Raw genomic sequence first — 23,663 nt, 5'->3', positions numbered from 1 at the left:
CTGACGTTGTAACGTAATGTACTGACGTTCTTGTGTTCTGACTTTCTTGTGTTCTGACGTTGTTCCGTAATGTTCTAATGTTCTGACGTTCTAATGTACTGACGTTGTAACGTAATGTTCTTATGTTCTGACGTTGTGACGTAATGTTCTTAGGTTCTGACGTTGTAACATAATGTTCTTATGTTGTGACGTTGTAACATAATGTTCTTATGTTCTGACGTTGTAACATATTGTTCTTATGTTGTGACGTTGTAACATAATGTTCTTAGGTTCTGACGTTGTAACATAATGTTCTTATGTTGTGACGTTGTAACATAATGTTCTTATGTTCTGACGTTGTAACATTATGTTCTGACGTTGTAACATAATGTTCTTATGTTCTGACGTTGTAACATAATGTTCTTATGTTCTGACGTTGTAACAATGTTCTTATGTTCTGACGTTGTAACATAATGTTCTTATGTTCTGACGTTGTAACATAATGTTCTTATGTTCTGACGTTGTAAACATGTTCTTATGTTCTGACGTTGTAACATAATGTTCTTCTAACGCTCTGGCGTTCTGATGTTCTGCGTCCGCAGCTCTGCTGGTCGCCGCTCGCATGCACGATTTCCGCCGCACCATCAAGGAGATCATCGCGGTGGTGAAGGTGTGCGAGGCCACACTGAGGAAACGGTGAGCAGACCCCCCCCCACAACCTTCTGGGCCCACCTCCCTGGGATCCATGAACTGTTCCGTCTGGTCAATAACATTTTTTTATCTTTTCAATAAAGTTTTATTTGATGTGGTCAATAAGGTGTTCACTTTTCCGTAAAGTTTTATTATTATCAAATTATTTCTTATCAATGGTGTTTTGGTTTTGAACTTATCAGGGATGTTTACAAACCCTTATTTTATTTTCGCCATTACAACTAACGTCTTGTATCTTGGCTGGGATTGGTCGGCAGGTTGACAGAGTTTGAGGCCACGCCCACCAGCCACCTGACGGTGGAGGAGTTCATGAAGGTGGACCTGGCCACGGAGTGTGACCCCCCCTCCTTCACCGCCGGGAAGACCAAGAACAAAATGGCAGAGGTAGGAGCTCTCACCGTGACCTCTCACCCCGTACCCTAACCCAGCAGACCCTGAAACACTCACTCACTCACTCACTCACTCACTCTTAGTGACTCATTAAAGCAGGAACACTTTGTTCCAAGGCCACTCCCAGGCGTGACTGAGGCATCCAAGCACATTTACAACTATCCAAAGAGCACAACGGTTATACTTCATCAAAAACTTCAAAACTTTAATGGAACACATTCATCTAACGATGTCCTGATGCATCATGGGAAAGGACCACCGGAACGTTTCCACATGTGCCTCCTCAAACACGCATGTGGGTTCTGGTAATCAGCGAACAGCCGGTGGAGACTCCCTCTCTTCTGTAGGCCCTGCCGTTGGATCTGAACGCAGAACCAAAGCGTCTTCCTGGGCTTCGGCTCCAGGGAATACAGAATTCCTGCGAAGAGTTCTGAGCTCAGACGTTGTGACAGGAAAACCGTGACATGTCTGTGACTCACGGGGCTGTAGGGAATGCCCCCCCCCCCCACGGTCATGTCTCATATTGAATGTCTGCCGAGTCATCAACAGACCCGGGTACTCACCGGGTGACTGTTGAAGAACCCCGCTGGGTCTGTGATATCTGACCCCGCTACCAGCCCCCCAGCCCAGCCCCCTACACACACACACACACACAGCACCTCGTTCCGCTGTAACCGAATCTCCTCCTCCTCCTTGTTCTCCTCGTTCTGCCCCTGCAGCTAGAGATGGAGCTGGAGAAGAAGATGGTGGACGTGGAAGGTGAGCCGGGAAGCCCTCTCTCTGGTTTCGTTTGAAGTCTGCTCCGTCGAGCGAGGAGGCCTCGAGCTTTCCTCGGGGCCCACGCCCTGATAAGGCAAAACAAAAGACCAGACGTTTGGCAACGGTGTCCTTCCCAGAAGAGACGGAGCGCTGTCTGACCTTGGCTGGGAGTCGAGACGGCCTCCTGTTATCTCTGAACCTGGGGGCTGCGGAGAGAAGCAAGGCTAACTTTTGAAGAATTTCTCGGTTCTGCGGGTTTAGTTCAGCTGCATTCGCTGAGCGTTGGAGAATGTAAATGTAGAAATGTTTACCATGTGCTGCCGGGAGTGCATCGGCTTTAAGTGAGTTGAGTGGGTGTGATGTGATTCTGTCGGCTTGCTAGCATACCTCCCTTTCATTAGGCTTCTGGGAACAGGGGGACGTTCTTTTGAGCTGTTGTCGGCTAGGGGCATACCTGTGCATCAACACCCGTAGAAACATGTAGAAACATGTCATCACCTGTAGAAACATGTCGACACCTGTTTCTACAGGTCAAGACCTGTAGTAATATGTCGACACCTGTTTCTACAGGTCAAGACCTGTTTCTACAGGTCAACACCTTTAGAAACTGGTCCACACCTTTAGAAACTGGTCCACACCTGTAGAAACTGGTCCACACCTGTAGGAACTGGTCCACACCTGTAGGAACTGGTCCACACCTGTATAAACTGGTCCACACCTGTAGAAACTGGTCAACACCTGTAGAAACTGGTCCACACCTGTAGGAACTGGTCCACACCTGTAGGAACTGGTCCACACCTGTAGGAACTGGTCCACACCTACGAGTGCATTTCACCTGGCCATACCAGTCGACCCTTATGACTCCCGGTTCTAACCTGACCACTGCACCTGCTTCTGCAGGCGAGATCCAGAGCTACCACGACGAGATCGAGACGGAGCTGGAGAGCTGCAGACCCAAGCTGAAGGGCGTGTACGCTGCCTACACCGGACACGGTACACACACACACACACACACACACACACACACACACACACACACACACACACACACACACACACACACACACACACACACACACACACACACACACACACACACACACACACACACACACACACACACACACGGGGGCAGTACTAACCGCGCTGCTCACCCCTGATTGGACTGAATCCACGTCCGGCCGTTGTGAGCGGCGTGTTGAGCGGCTCTCTGTGTTCCCCGTCCCCCAGACGAGTCGGACTCGGCGCCGGAGGTGATCGAAGGCGAGGAGGTGGACGAGGAGGTGGACGAGGAGCTGATGGCCGTGGCCAAGCACTTTGGGAAGGAGCTGAGCGAGCTCTCCCTGGCCGATCTGGAGAAGGGGGGAGGAGGAGGAGGAGGAGGAGGAGGCGGCGGTGAGGATGATGACGAGGAGGAGACGGAGGGAGCGGGGGGAGGGCGCCGAGGCCCCTCGCTGGAGTCCATCCTGGGGCCCATGCCCACCGCCGCCAGCCTGGGGCTCCAGGACTCCATCAGGACGGCCGTCGACGAGGAGAAGGAGAACGGTGAGAACCTCAGAGCGCAGAGGACCTCAGAGCGCAGAGGACCTCAGAGCGCAGGGCCTCAGGAGGAGGTCTCCTCAGAACCTCAGGGGGAGGTCTCCTCAGAACCTCAGAGTTCTCCTCAGAACCTCAGGAGGAGGTCTCCTCAGAACCTCAGGGGGAGGTCTCCTCAGAACCTCAGGAGGAGGTCTCCTCAGAACCTCAGGAGGAGGTCTGCTCAGAACCTCAGGAGGAGGTCTCCTCAGAACCTCAGGAGGAGGTCTCCTCAGAACCTCAGGAGGAGGTCTGCTCAGAACCTCAGGGGGAGGTCTCCTCAGAACCTCAGGGGGAGGTCTCCTCAGAACCTCAGGAGGAGGTCTGCTCAGTTGTAAACAGAGCGTTCTTCATGGGCTGCCTGTGGTTTATGTAACGTCTCACTTTAATTAAATAGCCCTTGATCACGGCTTCAGTTTCCCAGCCCTCACCCACCGAGTGTTTGGTCACGCTCGTTTTCATCCGAGTGCACGTGCATTGTTATGTAAACCTGTGCATGCGTGTCTGTGTGTGTGTGTCTGTGTGTGTGTGTGTGTGTGTGTGTGTGTGTGTGTGTGTGTGTGTGTGTGTATGCGTGGGGCGGGGTTTTCTCCTCTTTGAAGTATTAAGTGACCCGCTACCTTGTCATTAAGGCCCAGTCTTTCATCTGTTGTGTGTGTGTGTGTGTGTGTGTGTGTGTGTGTGTGATGGGGGTTGTGTGTGTGCATGCTTGGATAGTTTCCATTTTGGGTGCTAGAGGAAGAAAGGCCTCTTATCAGTACCTGGAGAAATAAGACCAGGAGAGGAGGAGAGAGCGAGAGAGGAGGGGGGACAGAAAGAAAGGGAGAGAATAAGGAGGAGGGAGAGAGAGAAGGAGGGAGTGAACGGAGGAAGGGCAGAGTCTCAGCGAGGGAGAGCCAGAAGGAGAGGGAGAGAAGGGGGGAATACGAGGAGGCCAGGGAGGACAAGAGAGCAGATCAGTTGGTTTCATCCCGGGCGTCCTGAACGCGTTGACGGAGATGTTTGGAGTACCACCGGTCTGATGGGTAGATCCTGGAGGAGGAGGAGAACGTGGAGATGGGATGGATGGATGGATGGATCCTGGAGGAGGAGAACGTGGAGATGGGGAACGTTTGGAGGACCACAGGTCACGCAGTCACTGCCTCACTAACTAGTCATTAAAAAGTAATGTACTAGTTCACTTATTAACACCTCTATAATAACAATCTGAATAATTCATTGTGTTTTTTATAGGGCACCCTTCTGTCGTATTTGTGGATTATAAATTATATTAAATGTTCTGGTGAATTCTCCTCTCTTCCTCACCCCCTTCTCTCCCCCTCCCCCCCCTCATCCCCCTCTCTCTCCTCCATTAGTGCAGTCATTGATTGCTCCTCACTGTTTTTAACGGAGCTCTTAGTCCAATCAATGATGCCTCGCCGCCCACCGTCACCTCAATGCAACACCTACACACACGCGCACGCTCTCACACACGCGTGTACACACACCTACACACACACGCACGCTCTCACACACGCGTACGCACACATCCACGCTCTCCCACGTACACAACTACACAAGCATGCGCTGTCAAACTCGCTGACATTCGCAGACACACACTAACGGATGCGCAGGCACGCACGCACACGCATGCGCCCTCGCACACAGACACACGCACACGTACACAGACACACACACACACACACACTGTTGAACTGACACTCCTACAAAAACACGCTGGGCTGTGTTTTTCCGTCGCCTAGCTACTTAATGAAACCAAACGCTATCGACCGCCATGAGTACACAGCCCGCGAGCAAGGCAGTGTCTGTAGCTCCGTCACGCCCTCTGTACCGCTGTGTTCCCCGCCGGCCGCTGCCTCTTGTTGTTTTCCGTCACCGTGGCGACGGAGGAATCGATGGGTCCCCGCTTCCTTCTCGAGGAGGCAGGACGGGGTTAAACAGAGGAAGTACTAACAACTCCTATAATGATGCTAATATCAACAGACGTGATATTATCAATGATTAATATTAATGTGTTGTGATGTTACTCTACTGTCACCGTCCGTCTGTCCGTCTGGGGAGCGACCGGGCGTGGTTAACGAAGAACAGGTGTGTGTTTGGTTAGTGGATCTGACAGCTCCGTCATACTGTATATATACCAGCATCTGGAGGGACTAGGGTGTGGCCACGCCCCCCTGCCTTGTTATTCATAGCCCTTTGTGGTGAGCCACGCCCCCTGGGGAGAAGTACATTTATTTTGACTGACAGATGGCAGAGTGAGCTAGACAGGGGAGCTATCCAACAGAAAAACAGATGGGGTGATTGACGGAGAGCACAAGTGGCGTGAGCCGTGCTCCCGACAGTATGGTTATGGTTTAAGATTTAGTTCCTTTATGTTCCGGTAGTGAGTAAAAAAGTTAGTGTGTGTGTGTGTGTGTGTGTGTGTGTGTGTGTGTGTGTGTGTGTGTGTGTGTGTGTGTGTGTGTGTGTGTGTGTGTGTGTGTGTGTGTGTGTGTGTGTGTGTGTGTGTGTGTGTGTGTGTGTGTGTAACCCAGAAAAGGAGATGAATCTCTATTACTAAAATGTCCTCTTCCCACCAAACAACTGACGTAGCTTTTAGCAATCCCTTAGCCCAGCCCCTGAGAGCACTTGCGTGCTTCTCATTATTTAAACCTACTTGAACCTCCCTCCCCCTCTTTAATTATGCGGAGGGTCAAATTAAAACACTGCGTTTGAACGTATGAATTAAACAAAAATCCCACATTTGAATTCCCTGAATTAATATTGGAGCCTTGCTCATTACAAGGCTTGGCATTCATTGGCTGCTAAGGCTACGCTATGCTACGCTAGGCTAGGCCCAATGCTAATGAGGTCCTTGGCGGTTGGGTTCCGTGCGTCAGACACGGAACGCTGATTCATTGCCGTGGCGACGGCGACGGTTGGCTGGACATTCCAGGGGCAGTTGGGCAGAACATTCCGGACACTAGGAGACTCAACACACACAGTTCCACATTTCTAAACCGATAGAGTCAAACAAGAAACGGCTCTGATTCCCGAACAAAAAAACAAGGGGACTTGTTGTGGATCAGCTATGTACATTAGCGGACGTAATATTGATTTTGTGACAAGAATGAGATTGAGCTCACCGCCAAGCTCTCCTCTCCACCCGCATTCTAGGGATTCCAGGGCAGCCATCTTGGCTCCAGTGGGGTTTAAACGCGGTGACGGTATTAATGTGAACATCAGGCTGGGATAAGCCTCTTAGAGAGGGATCCGGACTGTTCAGAGAAGGAGCAGCCAACCGGTCTCCCTTTTTAGTTGGATTTTGAAACGAGCGGGTTTTGAGAAATAGGAAAAAAAAAAAAAAAAGGAGAAAAAGAAAGAAAAGTCCTAACTAGGCCAGATAAGAGACGGTCTCTCGCTCTGTGATGATAATAATATTCAGCTCTGAGCTAATTAGTTTGACTGTGGAGACACGAGACGTATTTAACATACACCACACAGCGGGGAGTATATCCCATCGCTCTGGGACACACACACACACACACACACACACACACACACACACACACACACACACACACACACACACACACACACACACACACACACACACACACACACGGCCTGCACGTAGGCGTTGGAGGCCGTGCGTACCAGGGATAGGTCAGTAATGTGTGTGTGAATGTGGGGTATGGTTGGTGTGTGCATGTCTAAATGGATTTTTGGCTGGTGTAAGGTATGTGTGTGGCTGGTAAGTGTGTGTATGTGAATGTCTGTATGGGGTGTGTGGTGTATGAAGGGTGGACTGAGCATGTGTGTGTGTGAATGTATTGGGTATGGGCAGCAGGTGTGTGTGTGTGTGTGTGTGCGCTTGTATGTATTTGGGTGACCCTTCTGTTTGGTTGGTGCATGCAGCAGGCGTGTGTGTGTGTAGGAGGAATCTCTGGCAAGCTTTCTCCAGGGTCACAAGGTCGGACACACACACACACACACACACACACACACACACACGTATCCCCCTGCAGTGGCAGAACGTCCCTGCTTGCCCAGGTGGTCCACCGCCCAGCAGACCTCAGATCAGTGTGTGTATGAAGCCCGCGCTGCTGGTAGAGGGGTCTCTCTGGCTCTAACTCAAGCATCACAGCACTACCAGAGCTCTGCGGCCCCCCCTCTGATCTGTGGCTCGTAAAGGGTGGACTACACTGCACACACTCACACACAGAGGGAGAGAGAGACACACACACAGGGAGAGAGAGACACACACACACACACAGAGAGAGAGAGAGACACACACACAGGGAGAGAGAGAGACACACACAGGGAGAGAGAGACACACACTCACACACAGGGAGAGAGAGAGACACACACACAGGGAGAGAGAGAGACACACACAGGGAGAGAGAGAGACGCACACACACTGAGAGAGAGAGACACACACACAGAGACACACACACACACACACACAGAGGGAGAGAGACACACACACAGGGAGAGAGAGAGACGCACACACACACAGAGAGAGACACACACAGAGAGACACACACACACACACACAGAGGGAGAGAGAGACACACACACAGGGAGAGAGAGAGACGCACACAGAGACACACACACACACACACAGAGGGAGAGAGACACACACACACACAGGGAGAGAGAGAGACACACACACAGAGAGACACACACACACGCACACACAGAGGGAGAGAGACACACACAGACACTGAGAGACAGACACAGAGAGAGACACACACACAGAGAGAGACACACACAGAGAGAGAGAGAGAGACACACACACACACACACACACACACAGAGGGAGAGAGACACACACAGACACTGAGAGACAGACACAGAGAGAGAGACACACACAGACACACACACACAGACACTGAGAGAGACACACACAGAGACACACACACACACACACACACAGAGGGAGAGAGACACAGACACAGAGAGACATACACACAGACACACACACAGACACAGGGAGAGAGACACACACACACAGACACAGAGACACAGACACGCACACAGACACACACGCACACACAAAAAAAGACACACACAAAAGGACACGCACAAAGACACACACACAGAGACAGAGACACACACACACACACACACACACACACACACACACACACACACACACACACACACACACACACACACACACACGGGAATCCCCTCACCTGGAAGTTCAAAGCAGGTCCCCCAGACCCCGGGCGGTCCAGGTGAGGGGGGGGGGGGATCAGGTAGGACTACAGAGTAGGGTCACGGGGAAATCCCCGGCACACACACACAAAAGCACGCACACGCAGGGCTTTGAAGTGCGGTGAGGCGGTGTCACCGTGTGTCACGCACCCCCCCCCCCCCCCCCTTCATGTGGTATGAGGACGTCAGGCAGAAAGAGCTTAATTGCAATTCTCTACTTCGTTCCCTCATTCCTCCTCCTTCCCTCCATCTTGGGAAGCCCCACATGAGTGAACCCGTGGATTACTGAGATCAGTGAATTCATTCTCTTTATTCTACCTCTCTCTACCTCTGTCGGCCTCTCTCTCCTTCCCTCTTTATTCTGCCACTTTCTACCTCCTCCTGCTTCTACCTCTCTCTACCTCTGTCGGCCTCTCTCTCTCCTTCTCTCTTCTGCTGACTGGTGGAGCGTCTCATTACGTGTGGGGGTGCAGGGGTGATCCTGGGGTCAGCCTGTTGGAGGATGGGAGGAGGGGGGGAGGAGCTACCTGCCTGCATCTCCATAGCAATGAGGCGCAATAACCCTCCCTCCCTCCCTCCCTCCCTCTCCTCTCTGTGTGGGAGAGAGGGGGAGACTGCAGCAGGGAAAGTGAGTGAGCGTTGTCCGACCAAAGTCCCTAATCCCACCAGATTTATTTGAAAGGTTCAAATGTTTTATGTCTAAAGGCATCCCCTCGTCAGTAGCAGCAGCCAGGCTAGCATACTAAAGCTATTAGCGCTGGATTTCCTCTGGCTGTACAACAGGAAGTGGGGCTGTTTCCCTCCACTGGTAGCACAGGAAGCACGCTCGTTTAAGGGTCGAGCTCGGGAACTATTTATAAACCACAGAGCTCCTGGAGGAGCCGTCCAGGGTGGAGGTACGCCCTGGGCGTCTCAGAGGACAGAGAACAGAGAGGGGGGGGGGGGGGGACCCAGAGAGCTCTCCCCTCCTGACTCCTGAACTGGTAGCCTCCTCACACTCCTGGAGGGCCGGCCCCACATCACCCCGCTCTGTTCGCTCTGTCGCGTTCAGGCTGGGGTTATGGCGCCCTCACCACTAGGCTTTGCATCTATCCTTCCTCCTCCTCCTCCCACTCGTCCTCCTCCTCCTCCTCCTCCTCCTCCCACTCCTCCTCCTCCCACTCCTCCTCCTCCTCTTCCTCTTCTTCCTCCTCCTCTTCCTCTTCTTCCTCCTCCTCCTCCTCCTCCTCCTCCTCCTCCTCCTCCTCCTCTTCCTCCTGAAGCTAGTGTATACACCCCTGGTCCCGGCCTCCTCTCTGTCCCATTAGAGATAATCGGTTCCTGTTGTTCCCAGGCGGAGGCGTTTGTTCACCTGAGCTTCCCATCTCTCCCTCCATCTCCCTCCTTTCTCTCACACAAAGGCAACACTTTGTGGTCTCTGTTCCTTAGACCTGTGACCGGCAGCAAAAAAACACTCAAATTGTCGTTTTCGGTTCGGCAGTGAGGCAAAATATAAAAGCCAGTCCCATTTTAGCCAGCGTTAGGTGAATTGAATTGTGTGTGTGTGTGTGTGTGTGGGCGGCTTAATGGGAGCTAATCCTATTAGCGTATTATCGGAAGTCATTTTATTTACTGATTAATCCGTCTCTAAAGTGGTACAGGAAGTGTGGTAAGAGGTGTGGGGGGGGGGGGGGGGGGGGCCTGCCCCATTGCCGTTTGTAAACCTGTTCTTCCCAGAACCTCACTGGACGCTTTAGAGACGATGTCCGTCTGTTGGCAGGTTTTGTTTCTCCATTTGTCCGAGACTATCCAGCTCATTGATTGATTGATTGATTTCAATTCTTTATTGACATATGTACAAAGGTATGCATACAAATGTACATCAGGTCAAAAGGATAACACAAAAAAAAGCCCATAGCCTTATTTCCATTGTGGTCCCTAAAGGAGCAGAGGACGGTACAACTCACCAGTCAAACTCGCATGGAGACGACACATCCTGTGTGTTCTGTCAGTGATTTGGCCTTCATACTTAATTCCACTGTCCTATGACTCTGCTGCTGTGGCACCTGTCATTCCCATCTGGGATCTATACAATTTGATCTGGTGTGCATCAGGGTTTGGACCCAGAATCTTCCGATTGGAAGTGCAACACCTGAACCACTGGATTATTCTTCCCCTGCCTTCCCCTCGATAATACACATCGTTTCAGCGCGCAAGGCAAAATGTCCGCCCTACTTCAAGATGGCGGCACCTAGCGGCACCTAGCGCTTTGTGTTCTGCGTGTTCCTGACGTTCCTCTGCCTTCCCTGACAGACGCCGGAGAAAGCGGGGAGCTGGACCTGAGCGGGATCGACGACGGCGAGATTGAACGGGTAAGAAGCGGTCACGCCTCACCCTTTTCTCCCCCCCCGCCTCACCCCCACGCCCGGGAGCTACAGCGTTGCGCGACTGGGTTTATAATTAGCATCAAACGCACGAATAGCGATCCCAACCGCTTTATTTCACCGGCGTTCCATATGGAGGTCTGAAGGAAAATAAAACGGTTGGATCGTTATTTGTTAATTATGCCGGGGGCATTCGCTGTCATCCACCGAGACTCGCAGGGAATTACTCTGAGCTGCATGTCATTAAGTAGCAGGTAGGGAGGGAGGGCTCTCACCCCTACAGCCTTTCAGCGGGGAGGCGGTCCACCATTGTGCAGGAATGGTTATGAGGTTAGATAGTTTCTTAGTAATATCCCACACAGGAAATTCAGGCGTCACAGCGGGAAGTACAGCACAAAAGATAATTAGAGGGAAACAAATCACTGCACACAATAGAATGAGAAACTAGTACATAAGTCTGAACCTTGGTGCCGGTTGAGGGGAACTTAAGCTACATTATTGACCGTACTGGGGTTGGGCAGGTGAGTGGGTGAACACAACGCATCGAAGGTCTCACGGATTCACACTGAAGGAATGACTAACCGGGGTTGGGGGGCGGTTGATGGCTTCAGAGTAAACCCCCAGTTGGACCTCTCTTCTACTAATCCTCTATCCCTTTCTCTCGCTCTCTGTCTCTCACTCTCTCACTCTCTCTCTCGCTCTGCCTAATTCTCAGTCTTTATCTCTCTCGCTCTCTCCACTCCCTCCCCTTGCCCTCTCTGCCCCTTATTTCCTCGGTTATCGTCCCTCTCCCTCCCCCCCCCCCTGTCCCCGTCGCCCCGCTCTCCCCCATTCAGCCAGTGTTGAGAGCTTTCCTACTAAGTCTGTCTAGAGTCCTGACCCGGGGAGACCCCCGTGCCCGGCCCGCCAGTCAAACTGCTCCTGGTGTTCAGAGCACAATGGAGCCAGAGACCCCTAGTGCCCTGTCTGTGTGGTGGCTCAACGCCCCGGTCCTTTATGGGGGTCTGATGACGTCATGTCTGCTCCCCGGTGCGTCCCCACGTACCGGAAAGGACTGCTCTGGGCGGTTGGTGCCGTCTCCGAACGAGGCGTGATGGACCGAGCTGACGCTGAACAAGCGCTTGTGTTCCCCAAGCGGAGAATCAATTTACGTTTACATTCGAGGGATTTTGCTGACGCTTTTATCCAGAGCGACTTGCAACCCCTTCATTTCCCACACCGACAGCGGTGTCGACCACGCAGGGCGACAGCCGGCTCTTCAGGAGCAGTCGGGGCGAGGGCGTCTCGCTCAGGGACGCATCGACACTCGGCTAGGAGGAGCCGGGGATCGAACTAGCGTCCAGCCGACCCGCTCCACCTCCTGAGCTACTGCCGACTCGTACCGCAGACGCTGCCCAGAGCCGCTCTGTAGCTAATCAAGATGCAGGGGATTGAGGAGCAGGTAGGGGTGAAGGACATCGAGCTCTATGAGGCCTACAGCTACACTGTGGACAGTGCGGACGTTGGGGATCAAACCCGGAACCCTTGGTGGGGTCGGGAGTCAGACAGCCTAACCACTAGCCTCTCATGTCCAGACTAACCCCCTGCCCGTACAGGTAGAGTCCACCGTGCTACATGCCGAGTGGTTAACCGACAGCGTATAACGACGTGCGTCGAGGTGAATGTGCCGCTGTGATCGCTCGGCGATCCTCCGTGTTAATGCCTTCCCCCTCCGTGTGGCTCCAGTATCTCCTCGACGACAATGAAATCAAGATCAAGACGGCTGTGTGGATGGCCGAGAACTCGGACTACCTGAAGGAACAGAAAGGTACGCTAGCCTCCGCCGCTAGCGGCTGTTAGCGTGCCGGCCTCCACTGCTAGCTGCCGATGCATGCTAGCATACACCACTAGTTGCTGTTGGCATGCTAGCATCCACCGCCAGCTGCTGTTGGCATGCTAGCATCCACCGCCAGCTGCTGTTGGCATGCTAGCATCCACCGCCAGCTGCTGTTGGCATGCTAGCATCACCCGCTAGCTGCTGTTGGCATGCTAGCATCCACCACTAGCTGCTGTTCGCTTGCCAGCTTTCAGCACCCCTTTAACTCATTTTATTTATCAACGAGATAGAATAGTGCGAGAGGGCTTTTTACTTATGGAGATTTGTTTGTTATCTGCTATACTGCATTGTGTTCGTGTAATCAAATTAATCTGACAGTGATGTTAATTTGATATACATTCTATACGCCTATACAGTGTTTGGATACTTCTATTTCACAGTTCATCTAGTTTGTCAAAATGATCTGCTCGGTGAAAAACAAATACAGGAAATATATGAAGTCAAACAACCTCAGATCAAAATTAAATCCAATGGCTGCTGTGGTTGTTCTAGAGCTGTTTAGAACGTAGAACGTAGAATACCTTAGAACGTGGAATTTGGTGTTTGGAATCTAGTGCTGAAGATGGGGAGAGATTTCCTGGGAAAGTGTTTGGCAGGAGTCCTGTGCCCGTTTATCTACCCGGGACCACCTTGATATGAAGAGGCTTTCAATGCTCCTGCTCACTTCCTGTTTCCTGTCCCAGAGAAGGAAGCCAAGATCGCCTTGGAGAAGGAGCTGGGCATCTACAAGGAGAAGAAGGTAAGGGAAGTGACTCCTCACACACGCACAACTATAACCAAATATATACCATATATAATGTATACAGATGATGCCAAACCGAAGGGTAAGGGAAGTGACCCATCACACAACTGTAACCAAATATATAATATAGATAATATAATGTATATAATATATACAGATGATGCCAAACAGAAGCGGGTCAGGGAAGTGACCTTAACCAAATATATCCAAACATAGATAATATACCAAATATGTAATGTTTTCAAAACATGCCAAACTGAAGAGGGTAAAGGAATTAATTGTCACATAATTATACCAAATATAGATAAAACGTACCAGCTGCATCAAATATGCCACATTTTTCAATAAACCAAATATACCTTTACAACGTGCGGTTAAATTACAAAACGTTATTTCCCTGAGATGCATCATATCGTAATATAGTTTGAAGAATGTATGAACAGCCACAGTATGAAGAGAGGGACAGACAGACACAGACAGACGTGTGAGGCAGCAGATGGACACCGCGGTGGCGGTTCAGACAGATGCTGGGACCTGATGTCAACATCCAGCAGCATCACCGGAGAGGCGACCGGGGCCCCCGCTTCACGCGCTCCGCCGGGGCCTTGGCACCCGAACACAAACGTTTACTCAGCGCGGGCATCTGTCGCGCGCCAGCGCTAACCGGGAGGATTAGCGCCCCGCTAAAACGTCTAGCTAGCACGAGCTAGCGCCGGTGCCAGCGTTACCGCGGCAACCCGACGCTAAGCCTGTCGGCCTGACCAAGCAAAATGAGGGGTTCTTTAAATAACCAATCAGAGAGCTTTAATTGCCGGGGCTTCAGGTGGACGGTAACAGCCGGTCTTGGGGGGTTTGGATTAAAGACCGAGTTGTTTACTTATCTGAACCCCTCGGGGTCCTTTTGTTTCACTGGCCAACCCTGGCATGGTAAAGGATGGTTTATCGTTGGCTATGAACAACGTTTATTAGTCGGGTAGTTTGGTTCATTTAACAAGGTACTGCCCGTTAAAGGAACCCTATGCTCTGAAAAGAGGCAGCTCTGATTGGTGGGATTTAAAATAGGGTTCGAAGTTTATGAAGGCTTTCTACTAGGGCTGCTCCATTATGTCGGTCAATATTGGAATCACGCTTATTCAAACGATTTTTTTTGAGTTTGAAAACATGATGCAATTATTCAGCATTTCTCTCAAAAAAACATTTTCTAACTGAGAAATGTTCAAATCGAAAATAATGTACAGTACAAATATGTATCCAGCTGTTCCTCTTTAAATGAATTTATACATTTAATGATTAATATATAAAAAAAAAACGTTTAAACTCGATTTTATTAGTTTGGAGATCATGATCAAAATTGTATTAATTGCACTGCCCTACTTTCCACGTTCGAATACATCTGCGATTTGATGGTTGATCTATTTATTATAATAATTCATAGTGTCGTCGTTTCCCCGGTTCAAGCACTTTTTACCCTCAACTTCCTGTGTGCGGCGTTGTCACTTCCTGTAGACGCGGGCGTCGGGGAAGAAGCGGGGGCCGATCCGCGCACGCACGGCGGACGAGGCCATCGAGAAGATGCTGGAGCGCAAGAAGATCTCGTCCAAGATCAACTACGACGTCCTGAAGGACCTCAACGTCCGGCCGCCCGCCAGCCCCGCCCACTCGGCCACGCCCCCCCGCAGCGCCACGCCCACCAGGGGGTTCGCCGGGCGCAACGCCGTCCGCAGCCACGCCCCCCCCCCGCTGAGCCTGGGCACGCCGCTGAGCTCCCTGGGAAAAAGGTAGGCGGTCCCTCTGCAGCGTCGGTATCCTAGCCCCTATGGGGTATGGGCGGGAGGGGGGGGGCAGTATCCTAGCCCCCCGGTCGTTCTCCCCCCCACCCACCCACCCCCCACAGAGAAATGGGTGAGGGTGGGAGGGGGGCCAGCATCCTGACTCCCTCCACCTGGGGTCCTTCCCTACGGGGCCTGGGTGAGGGTGAGGGTGGGAGGGAGGTAGTATCTTGCCCCCCCCCTCCCCCAGAGGTTCTCCGGGGGGAGGCGGACTCCTGAGGGAGGGCTGTGTGTTTGCGTTGGGACGCCATGTTCCGAGGTACCGGTAGATTGTATATTGCGTTCTGTTAGTGGGAGGGCGAGGGGAGACGCAAAAAAAAGAAATGCAAACGTCGGATCGGCCTTGGGACAAAGTCACTGGATCAAGAAAGCACACATGAATATGCATTGATGTGTAATATATATTGATCTCTATTGATGACCGCCAGTCTCTGTCTTACCATGGGCGAGTCTTTGAGAAGCACTTCAGTGTGTGTGTGTGTCGAAGAAGCTCTCTCTTCGCACGACGCTCGACCCACAAACCCTCGTTTAATAATGTCCCTCCACGCCCGGGATAATCTGAAGGGTAAACAACCACACACACACACACACACACACACACACACACACACACACACACACACACACACACACACACACACACACACACACACACACACACACACACCGATTTATACTCTGTATAATACTAAATCCTCTGTATAATAAAGACTGTATATAATGGACTGCTGTATATAATACATACTTTATGATAAAGACTGTATATAGAAGTACTCTTTATAATAAAGACTGTATATAAAAGTACTCTTTATGATACAGACACTATATAGTACAGAGTGTATATAATAAGTCCTCTCTATAATACAGAGTGTATATAATAAGTCCTCTCTATAATACAGTGTATATAATAAGTCCTCTCTATAACCAGCCTCTGTGAGACTGCCGGCTCCGCAGACAGAAGGATCAACTCCTGCTCAGATGAGCGCTCTGCCGGGTGGCTGTAGGGGCTTCTGAGCCCGGTGTATTCTACTCTATTTATATCTACTTTATCTACTTTTTGTCGTTTTCCACTTTTCCCCTCGCTGGTGTAAATTGGTTTCTAGAACCGGGGATTTAAACCCTTCTGAGTCATATTAGGGCTCGGCTCGCTCGGCTCGCTCCCTCCGTCTCTCGCTCGCTCGCACGCACGCTCTCTCTCCCTCTCAGAACTCCAGCTTCCTGTTTCCCTGCACTCAGCAGCGCCATAGCTGCCCCCTCACCCATTCATTCATACCAAACACCCATTTATTCACACGTGTACACACACACACACACACACTCATTCAATCATTCATGGACCCATTCAAACCTATTCAGACAGAACCAAATTCATTCATCAAACACAAATCCGTTCACTTCACCACACACGCACTCACTCATGCATTCATTTAAAAACACATGCGTTCGTTCATTCAAACACACACACATACATTCATTCCTTCATTCATTCAAAAGCACATTTATTCATTCAGTCGAACAAACACCCAAGTCCCCACTCATTCAATACATAATTGACCCACAATGCAATGGCCCGGTCTGGTTTGTAGCGAGCTCTCTCCATGGGGTCTGCTCTAGATCGCTGGTGCTGGATGTTGCTCTATTCGAGTGTCTGTTCACGTTTCTCAGTGTGGGGACAGACCAGTGGCTCTCCACCTGATACCAGGTGTTCCATCCAACGATCCTCCCATCGGTTTACGTCCCTACAAGGACGAACCAAGTAGCCGCTCCCAGGCCGTCTGGGTCAGAGCCCGGGGGCAAACAAACACCTTATCAAGGGTCCACGACCGGGTGCATGTACCCCCCTGATGAGGTGTGGGGGGGGTCCCGTCCCACCACGACCCCATGGTGGGAGGACGGACCGCTGAGCGCTCCCCGGGCGAGGGGCTCGGGGGGGGGGCGTCGTCGGGTTAGTGGGGTGCCGCTGAGTGAGCACTTCCTGTGCCCCAGAACGGGTCCAGCTCCGGGGTTCAGCGGACCGGGTGGCGGCGCGGTGAAGCTCCATTCACGCGGGCCGCTGCATGATTGATGCTCAGCGTTGTTGTGAATCATTCATAGAAACCTTTTCCTGAATGGAGGAGGCGTGGGGGGGGGGGGGGGCCCAGGTGGGGTTCAGGGGGGGGTGTGAGAAAGGTTCCTGAGAGGGTAGAAGTTGTCCGCGGTAAACACAACAACTTTGCACTCAGCCGCGGCGGGTTGTGTCGACAAAGCAGGACTCGTGCTAACCTTTTAGCGGAGGAAGCTTTTGAATTGTTTATAGGGCCCGCCCTCGTCCGACCCCTGGATGCAGACAGAGGGGCCTGTATGTCCTGTCAACAGGCCGGCTCGCGCAGCGGGGGGTGAGACAGGCAGGTCACACACAGAGGGCTCTGTGTGTGTGTGTACAGACAGTGGCCCGCCACACATGTTGTTTTGTTGATTCTCTGTTTTGTTGTTGTTGTTGGGGTTTATATTGAGTGAGGTTTGATGTTTTGAAGATTGTAGGTTGTGTGTGTGTGTGTGTGTGTGTGTGTGTGTGTGTGTGTGTGTGTGTGTGTTCTGGGTTTGGCTTTATATACCGTGGATTGGTGTTATAAAGAGGGTTGTTTGATGTTATAAAAATGTTAGTTTGGAGTTTGGTTTTATAACGATGGCAGTATGGTGCTTGGTGTAATAAAGATGCTAGTTTAGTGTTATAAAGATGGTAGTTTGGTGTTTTAACTACGGTACTGTAGTGTTTGGTGTTAGTTTTACAGGCCATGGTTTTGGTGTCGTACAGATGCTAGTTAAGTGTTATGTGAGTTGTGTAGTTGAAGTAGAACGATAGTTGTGTGTGTGTGTGTGTGTTCTGTTGGGACCTCACAGGGGCCACACTGCAGCATTGTACCGGTAACTACGGTAACCACAGGGGCCTCCCCACCCCCACTCAACACCCCTCGCTCTGCTCACATACATCAGCTCCCCTCCCCTCTCTCCCCCCCTCCCTCCCTCCCTCCCTCCCTCAACCCCTCCCTCTCTACTGGGGATGGTAAAGCACTCTTCTACAAATAGACCTAATAATTGCCCTCCAGTGTCTCTCTAGCTCTTCTCTTTGTCTGTATGTCTGTATGTATGTCTCTCTCGCTCTCTCTCTCTCTCTCTCTCTCTCTCTGTCTCTGTCTCTGTCTCTGTCTCTGTCTCTGTCTCTCTCTCTCTCTCTCTCTCTCTCTCTCTCTCTCTCTCTCTCTCTCTCTCTCTCTCTCTCTCTGCCTCTCTCTCTGCCTCTCTCTCTCTCTCTCTCTCTCTCTCTCTCTCTCTCTCTTTCTGCTACTCTCTCTCTTTTATCTCTCGCTTTATCTCGCTCGCTTTTGCTCGCTCGCTTTTACTTGCTCGCTTTCCCGTCTCTCTGTCTTTCTCCCCCCCCCACAAGTCACAATTCTTTTGAATGTTTTAGCCAAGCTTTTTAATTAATCCAGAGAGAAGATCATTCCTGCCTTTCACTGAGGGGGGAGGGATGGAGGATGGGAGAGGAGGGAGGGAGGGAGGGAGGATGGGAGGGGGAGAGAGAGAGAGGGAGAGAGAGGGGGAGAGAGAGAGAGAGAGAGAGAGGGGGAGAGAGAGAGGGAGAGAGGGAGAGAGGTGGAGGGAGAGACCGATATTTAATGAACCTTCTCTCCAACCAGAAAGTGTGAGAAAGTGAGAGAGAGACAGGAAGGGAGAAGGTTAGAAAGACGGTGGACGGAGTGTGAGAAAGACAAACAGAGGACGGGTGAGAAAGGGAGTCGAGGGGGAGATAGGGTGAGGGATGTCTGTCTGTGTCCAGGTGAGCCGACACCAGCCAGAACAAGACAAACTCTGCAGTCTGCACAACTGTGTGTGATCATAGTGTCTGCTACAGGTTAATTACTCTTATGGTGCGAAGCCAAGGAGGAACCCCCCCTTCCCTCTCCGTCTGCTCAGTGGGAAAGTTGGAGTTTCCCTTCGGGGTCGCAGTGACGCATGTAAACACACGCACACACAGACACACACAAACACACACTGCCTACACGTGCCTACAGCCGTAGCCACAGTCACATGAGAACACATATGGTGAGACGGACAGCATGCCACACAGCCTGGTTGTGTAAATGCAGAAGGATGCTATGGCTTCGTGTGTTATCTCGCTGGCTCTTAAAGGGCCAGGCTGTGGCTAACTGTCTCCATCTGCTTAGCGGCTTAGGATCACAGCGCTAAACTGATTAGCTAGCAGGCGCTAAGCTAGGATAGAGAACTAGAGAGCCGGAGAGAGGGCTGGAGAGGGCGAGAGTGTGTGTGTGTGTCTGTGAGTGTGTGTGTGTGTGTGTGTGTGTGTGTGTCCTCTATGGTTCTCTGTATGTTAATGTGGGGGAGGGGAGATGGTAGGAACACCAACAGAGAGTGTGAGTGATACAGAGAGGGAGATACAGAGAGAGAGACAGTGATACAGAGAGGGAGATACAGAGAGAGACAGTGAGAGAGAGACAGTGATACAGAGAGGGAGATACAGAGAGAGAGACAGTGATACAGAGAGGGAGATACAGAGAGAGACAGTGAGAGAGAGACAGTGATACAGAGAGGGAGATACAGAGAGAGAGACAGTGATACAGAGAGGGAGATACAGAGAGAGACAGTGATACAGAGAGGGAGATACAGAGAGAGACAGTGATACAGAGAGGGAGATACAGAGAGAGAGACAGTGATACAGAGAGGGAGATACAGAGAGAGTCAGTGATACAGAGAGGGAGATACAGAGAGAGTCAGTGATACAGAGAGGGCGATACAGAGAGAGAGAGACAGTGATACAGAGAGTCAGTGATACAGAGAGAGAGAGACAGTGATACAGAGAGAGAGACAGTGATACAGGGAGAGAGTGATGCAGAGAGAGAGAGGGATAGACATTGATACAGAGAGAGTAGTCACCGTGTGTCCTTGGTTGCCCTCAGACGGAGGTCGTTGATGTTAACTGATTGGTTGAGAGTGAGGAGAGTGAGTTGTCTGATTAGGGGACAGTAATGGTGGAAAGATTGGAGGGAGATGAGCAGAGAGACGGACAGATTTATTTAACGTCTGTGATTGAACGTCTGCCCTTGGTCCCGTGCTGAGATGTTACCACTGATGGAGGTGTGGCATCGTAAGCTGCTGAGTGCGCGCGTTTACCCATGAATATGTACTCAGATCTCACGCCCCTTCTCCATGGCTGCCATTATGCGTTAGCATGTAGCATTGGCTTGAAGTGTTAGTTTGAAGCGGTAGCATGAAGCTGTAGCTTGAAGCGTTAGCATGAGGCGTTAGCTTGAAGTGGTAGCATGAAGTGTTGGCATACAGCCTTAGCGTGGAGCCTTAGCATGAAGCGTAAGCATTCAGGCTATCAGCCAGACTCACTGTTCCCTCGCTAAGATACCAGCTAGGGGAGACGGGAGCTCTTGGAAAATGACAAACACGGTGCAGAGGTCAGAGGTCAGGGTGTTCACCTGACCGTCTCTGGGTCTCTGGAATGTTCTGAGCGGGAGGGGTCCCCAGACGGCTCCAGAGGGGCGGTGTAGTCAGGATGGAGCAGTGTTTACTCCTCAACTCTTCACAATGAGCCGGCTTCACCTTGGTCTCTCCAGCTCCTATCCCCACCCGAGCCCCCTGGAGGGGAGACCCTCCTCTGGGGTCCTTCTCCAGGGCTCGTCTCTCTGGGTTGGGGAGTTCCCCCCCCCCCCCCGTAGCCCCGTTGGAGGGCCGAGGGTTAGAGAGTCGTATGACGTGGGACCCGGGAACTCTTTGGGGAACGCAGCCTGCGGACATTTGGGTTGGAACCCCAAAACCTTTCAGCTGGGAACCCCCCGGTGGACAGTCGGTAGACGAATCTACTGCTCAGACCTTATCAGACGGCTTGGATCCATGGGACTGAGGAGCAGGTTGGGGTTAGACAGTGGATCCATGGGACTGAGGAGCAGGTTGGGGTTAGACAGTGGATCCATGGGACTGAGGAGCAGGTTGGGGTTAGACAGTGGATCCATGGGACTGAGGAGCAGGTTGGGGTTAGACAGTGGATCCATGGGACTGAGGAGCAGGTTGGGGTTAGACAGTGGATCCATGGGACTGAGGAGCAGGTTGGGGTTAGACAGTGGATCCATGGGACTGAGGAGCAGGTTGGGGTTAGACAGTGGATCCATGGGACTGAGGAGCAGGTTGGGGTTAGACAGTGGATCCATGGGACTGAGGAGCAGGTTGGGGTTAGACAGTGGATCCATGGGACTGAGGAGCAGGTTGGGGTTAGACAGTGGATCCATGGGACTGAGGAGCAGGTTGGGGTTAGACAGTGGATCCATGGGACTGAGGAGCAGGTTGGGGTTAGACAGTGGATCCATGGGACTGAGGAGCAGGTTGGGGTTAGACAGTGGATCCAGTTCCTATTGGGGATCAAACCCAGAACCTTTGGGGGGGGAGGGGGGTTGAACACCCTGACCCCCAGACCGTCCTCCCAGGGGGGGGGGGGGGGGGGGTGCAGGAGTGGAGGTCGGAGGGGCGGCGCCTCCACATATGTCTCCATTGTGGCGTTCTTCTCAGGCGGTGATTCATAACCCGGTCGTCCTCGGGTCACATGACCGCGGCCCGTCTGCGGCCCGAGTCAGGAGCCACTCCCCGCTGCTGCTGCTGAGCGTTGCCGTGGTGACTGTCTGCCCCCCCTCCTCACTAGGGTCTGTCGCCGTAGGGATGCTGACAGCACAGTTTGACAAACGTTTGACCCCCCCCCCACACCTCCAGGGAACTACGCCCGGGGTCAAGGGTCGGCTTTCACTGCCGGGGGTCACTGTCAGATAGACCGCTGTGACAGTAACAGATAACACTGTGTGTGTGTGTGTGTGTGTGTGTGTGTGTGTGTGTGTGTGTGTGTGTGTGTGTGTGTGTGTGTGTGTGTGTGTGTGTGTGTGTGTGTGTGTGTGTGTGTGTGTGTGTGTGTGTGTCCTCGTTCTAATGAGGTGATTAGCATAGTAGGCGTCTCGGTACAAACGAGTCTTCTCGTTTGCGCCGCACATGACAGAACGTTGGAGATGAGCACGGAGAGGCGACTGAACTGAAATATTACAACGGTTTGAATAGAAGGAAGAGGGACGGCCTTATCGCGGTGGCAGGTGTCTGAGGGAAAGGTCACGACCCCACAGCTTCCACCATGGTCCGCAGACCAGAGTCACCAGAGCTGATGTTAATATTCTGCTGACACACTGGGGACATCACTGAGGGAGGGAGGGAACTCACAGGACAGGGGGAGAAGGATGGAGGGGGGTGAGGGGAGGGAGGGAGTAGAGAGGGAGGGAGTGGAGAGAGAGGGAGGGAGGGAGGGAGGGAGTGGAGAGAGAGGGAGGGATGGGGTGGAGAGAGAGAGAGAGGGAGGATGGGGAGAGAGAGGGAGGGAGGGGAGAGAGAGAGAGAGAGGGAGGGAGTGGAGAGAGAGGGAGGGAGGGAGTGGAGAGAGTGGAGAGAGAGAGGGAGGATGGGGAGAGAGTCGGAGAATGAGGGAAGGAGGGGGAAGAGATTGAGGTGGAGAGAGAGATGTGATATATTTTTATTGCGTCATTCGCTTTGGCAATGTGAAAATATTATTGTCACACACCAACTGAAATTGAATTGAAAGAGAATCAGATTGAGCTAGACAGACCGAGAGAGAGGGAGGGCGAGAGAGAGAGGGCGAGAGAGAGAGGGCGAGAGGGAGAGGGAGAGAAAGAGAGAGAGAGGTAGGGGGGAGAGAGGGAGGGGGGTGGGAGAGACAGGAGAAAGAGTGAGAGGGAGAGGGGGAGGGAGAGAGGGGGGGGGGGGCGAGATATGACAGCCAGCCTAGCGACGCTAAGTGATTTGGTAGTCGTGGGAACGGGGAGATGATCCCAGCAGAGTCCTGGTCCCTGCGGGTGCTGGAGTGACGGTGGGGGGGGGGGGCTGTGGTGGTTAGCCCCCCCCAGGGCCACTCTGTCGGCACGGCGACAGCTAGTCTCTAACGGGGCCCCCAGGGGCCCCCTGGGGTGGCTGGTTGAGACGCTGACGAGGGGCCCCACCTGGGATCCCGATGACATCACCCTGTGGGCCCCGTGCGGCCGGGAGGACGGGGGGGTCAGGAGGGAGGGACGGTGACATCATCGTGTTATTGGTCATTGATTATGACAGGGAGGAGAGACGGTGAAGAGAGAGACAGTGAAGAGAGAGAGACGGTGAAGAGAGAGAGACGGTGAAGAGAGAGACGGTGA

General features: G+C 52.2%; 1 protein-coding gene across 2 annotated transcripts in view; it reads left to right on the top strand.

Annotated features, from left to right (window-relative positions):
- The window catches only part of LOC130382571 (transcription factor IIIB 90 kDa subunit-like), a 45,982-nt gene extending 22,342 nt beyond the window's left edge, over positions 1–23,640 (top strand). The window contains exons 8-17 of one of the 2 annotated variants that reach the window (XM_056590399.1): positions 582–675; positions 948–1,074; positions 1,800–1,839; positions 2,740–2,832; positions 3,070–3,384; positions 10,909–10,967; positions 12,705–12,786; positions 13,539–13,594; positions 15,104–15,375; positions 23,584–23,640. In XM_056590399.1, the coding sequence (XP_056446374.1) occupies positions 582–675; positions 948–1,074; positions 1,800–1,839; positions 2,740–2,832; positions 3,070–3,384; positions 10,909–10,967; positions 12,705–12,786; positions 13,539–13,594; positions 15,104–15,375; positions 23,584–23,599 (1,154 nt within the window). In that variant the 3' untranslated portion in view covers positions 23,600–23,640. The remainder of the gene's footprint in view (positions 1–581; positions 676–947; positions 1,075–1,799; positions 1,840–2,739; positions 2,833–3,069; positions 3,385–10,908; positions 10,968–12,704; positions 12,787–13,538; positions 13,595–15,103; positions 15,376–23,583) is intronic. The other variant, XM_056590398.1, reaches the window with a different exon arrangement.
- The last annotated feature ends 23 nt before the right edge of the window (positions 23,641–23,663 follow it).

The sequence above is a fragment of the Gadus chalcogrammus genome, chromosome 5 (genome assembly GCF_026213295.1).
Source record: "Gadus chalcogrammus isolate NIFS_2021 chromosome 5, NIFS_Gcha_1.0, whole genome shotgun sequence".
Classification (NCBI taxonomy): Eukaryota; Metazoa; Chordata; class Actinopteri; order Gadiformes; family Gadidae; genus Gadus; species Gadus chalcogrammus.
The sequence above is the reverse complement of the archived record's forward strand: the minus strand, read 5'-3'. Positions and strand labels throughout refer to the sequence as shown.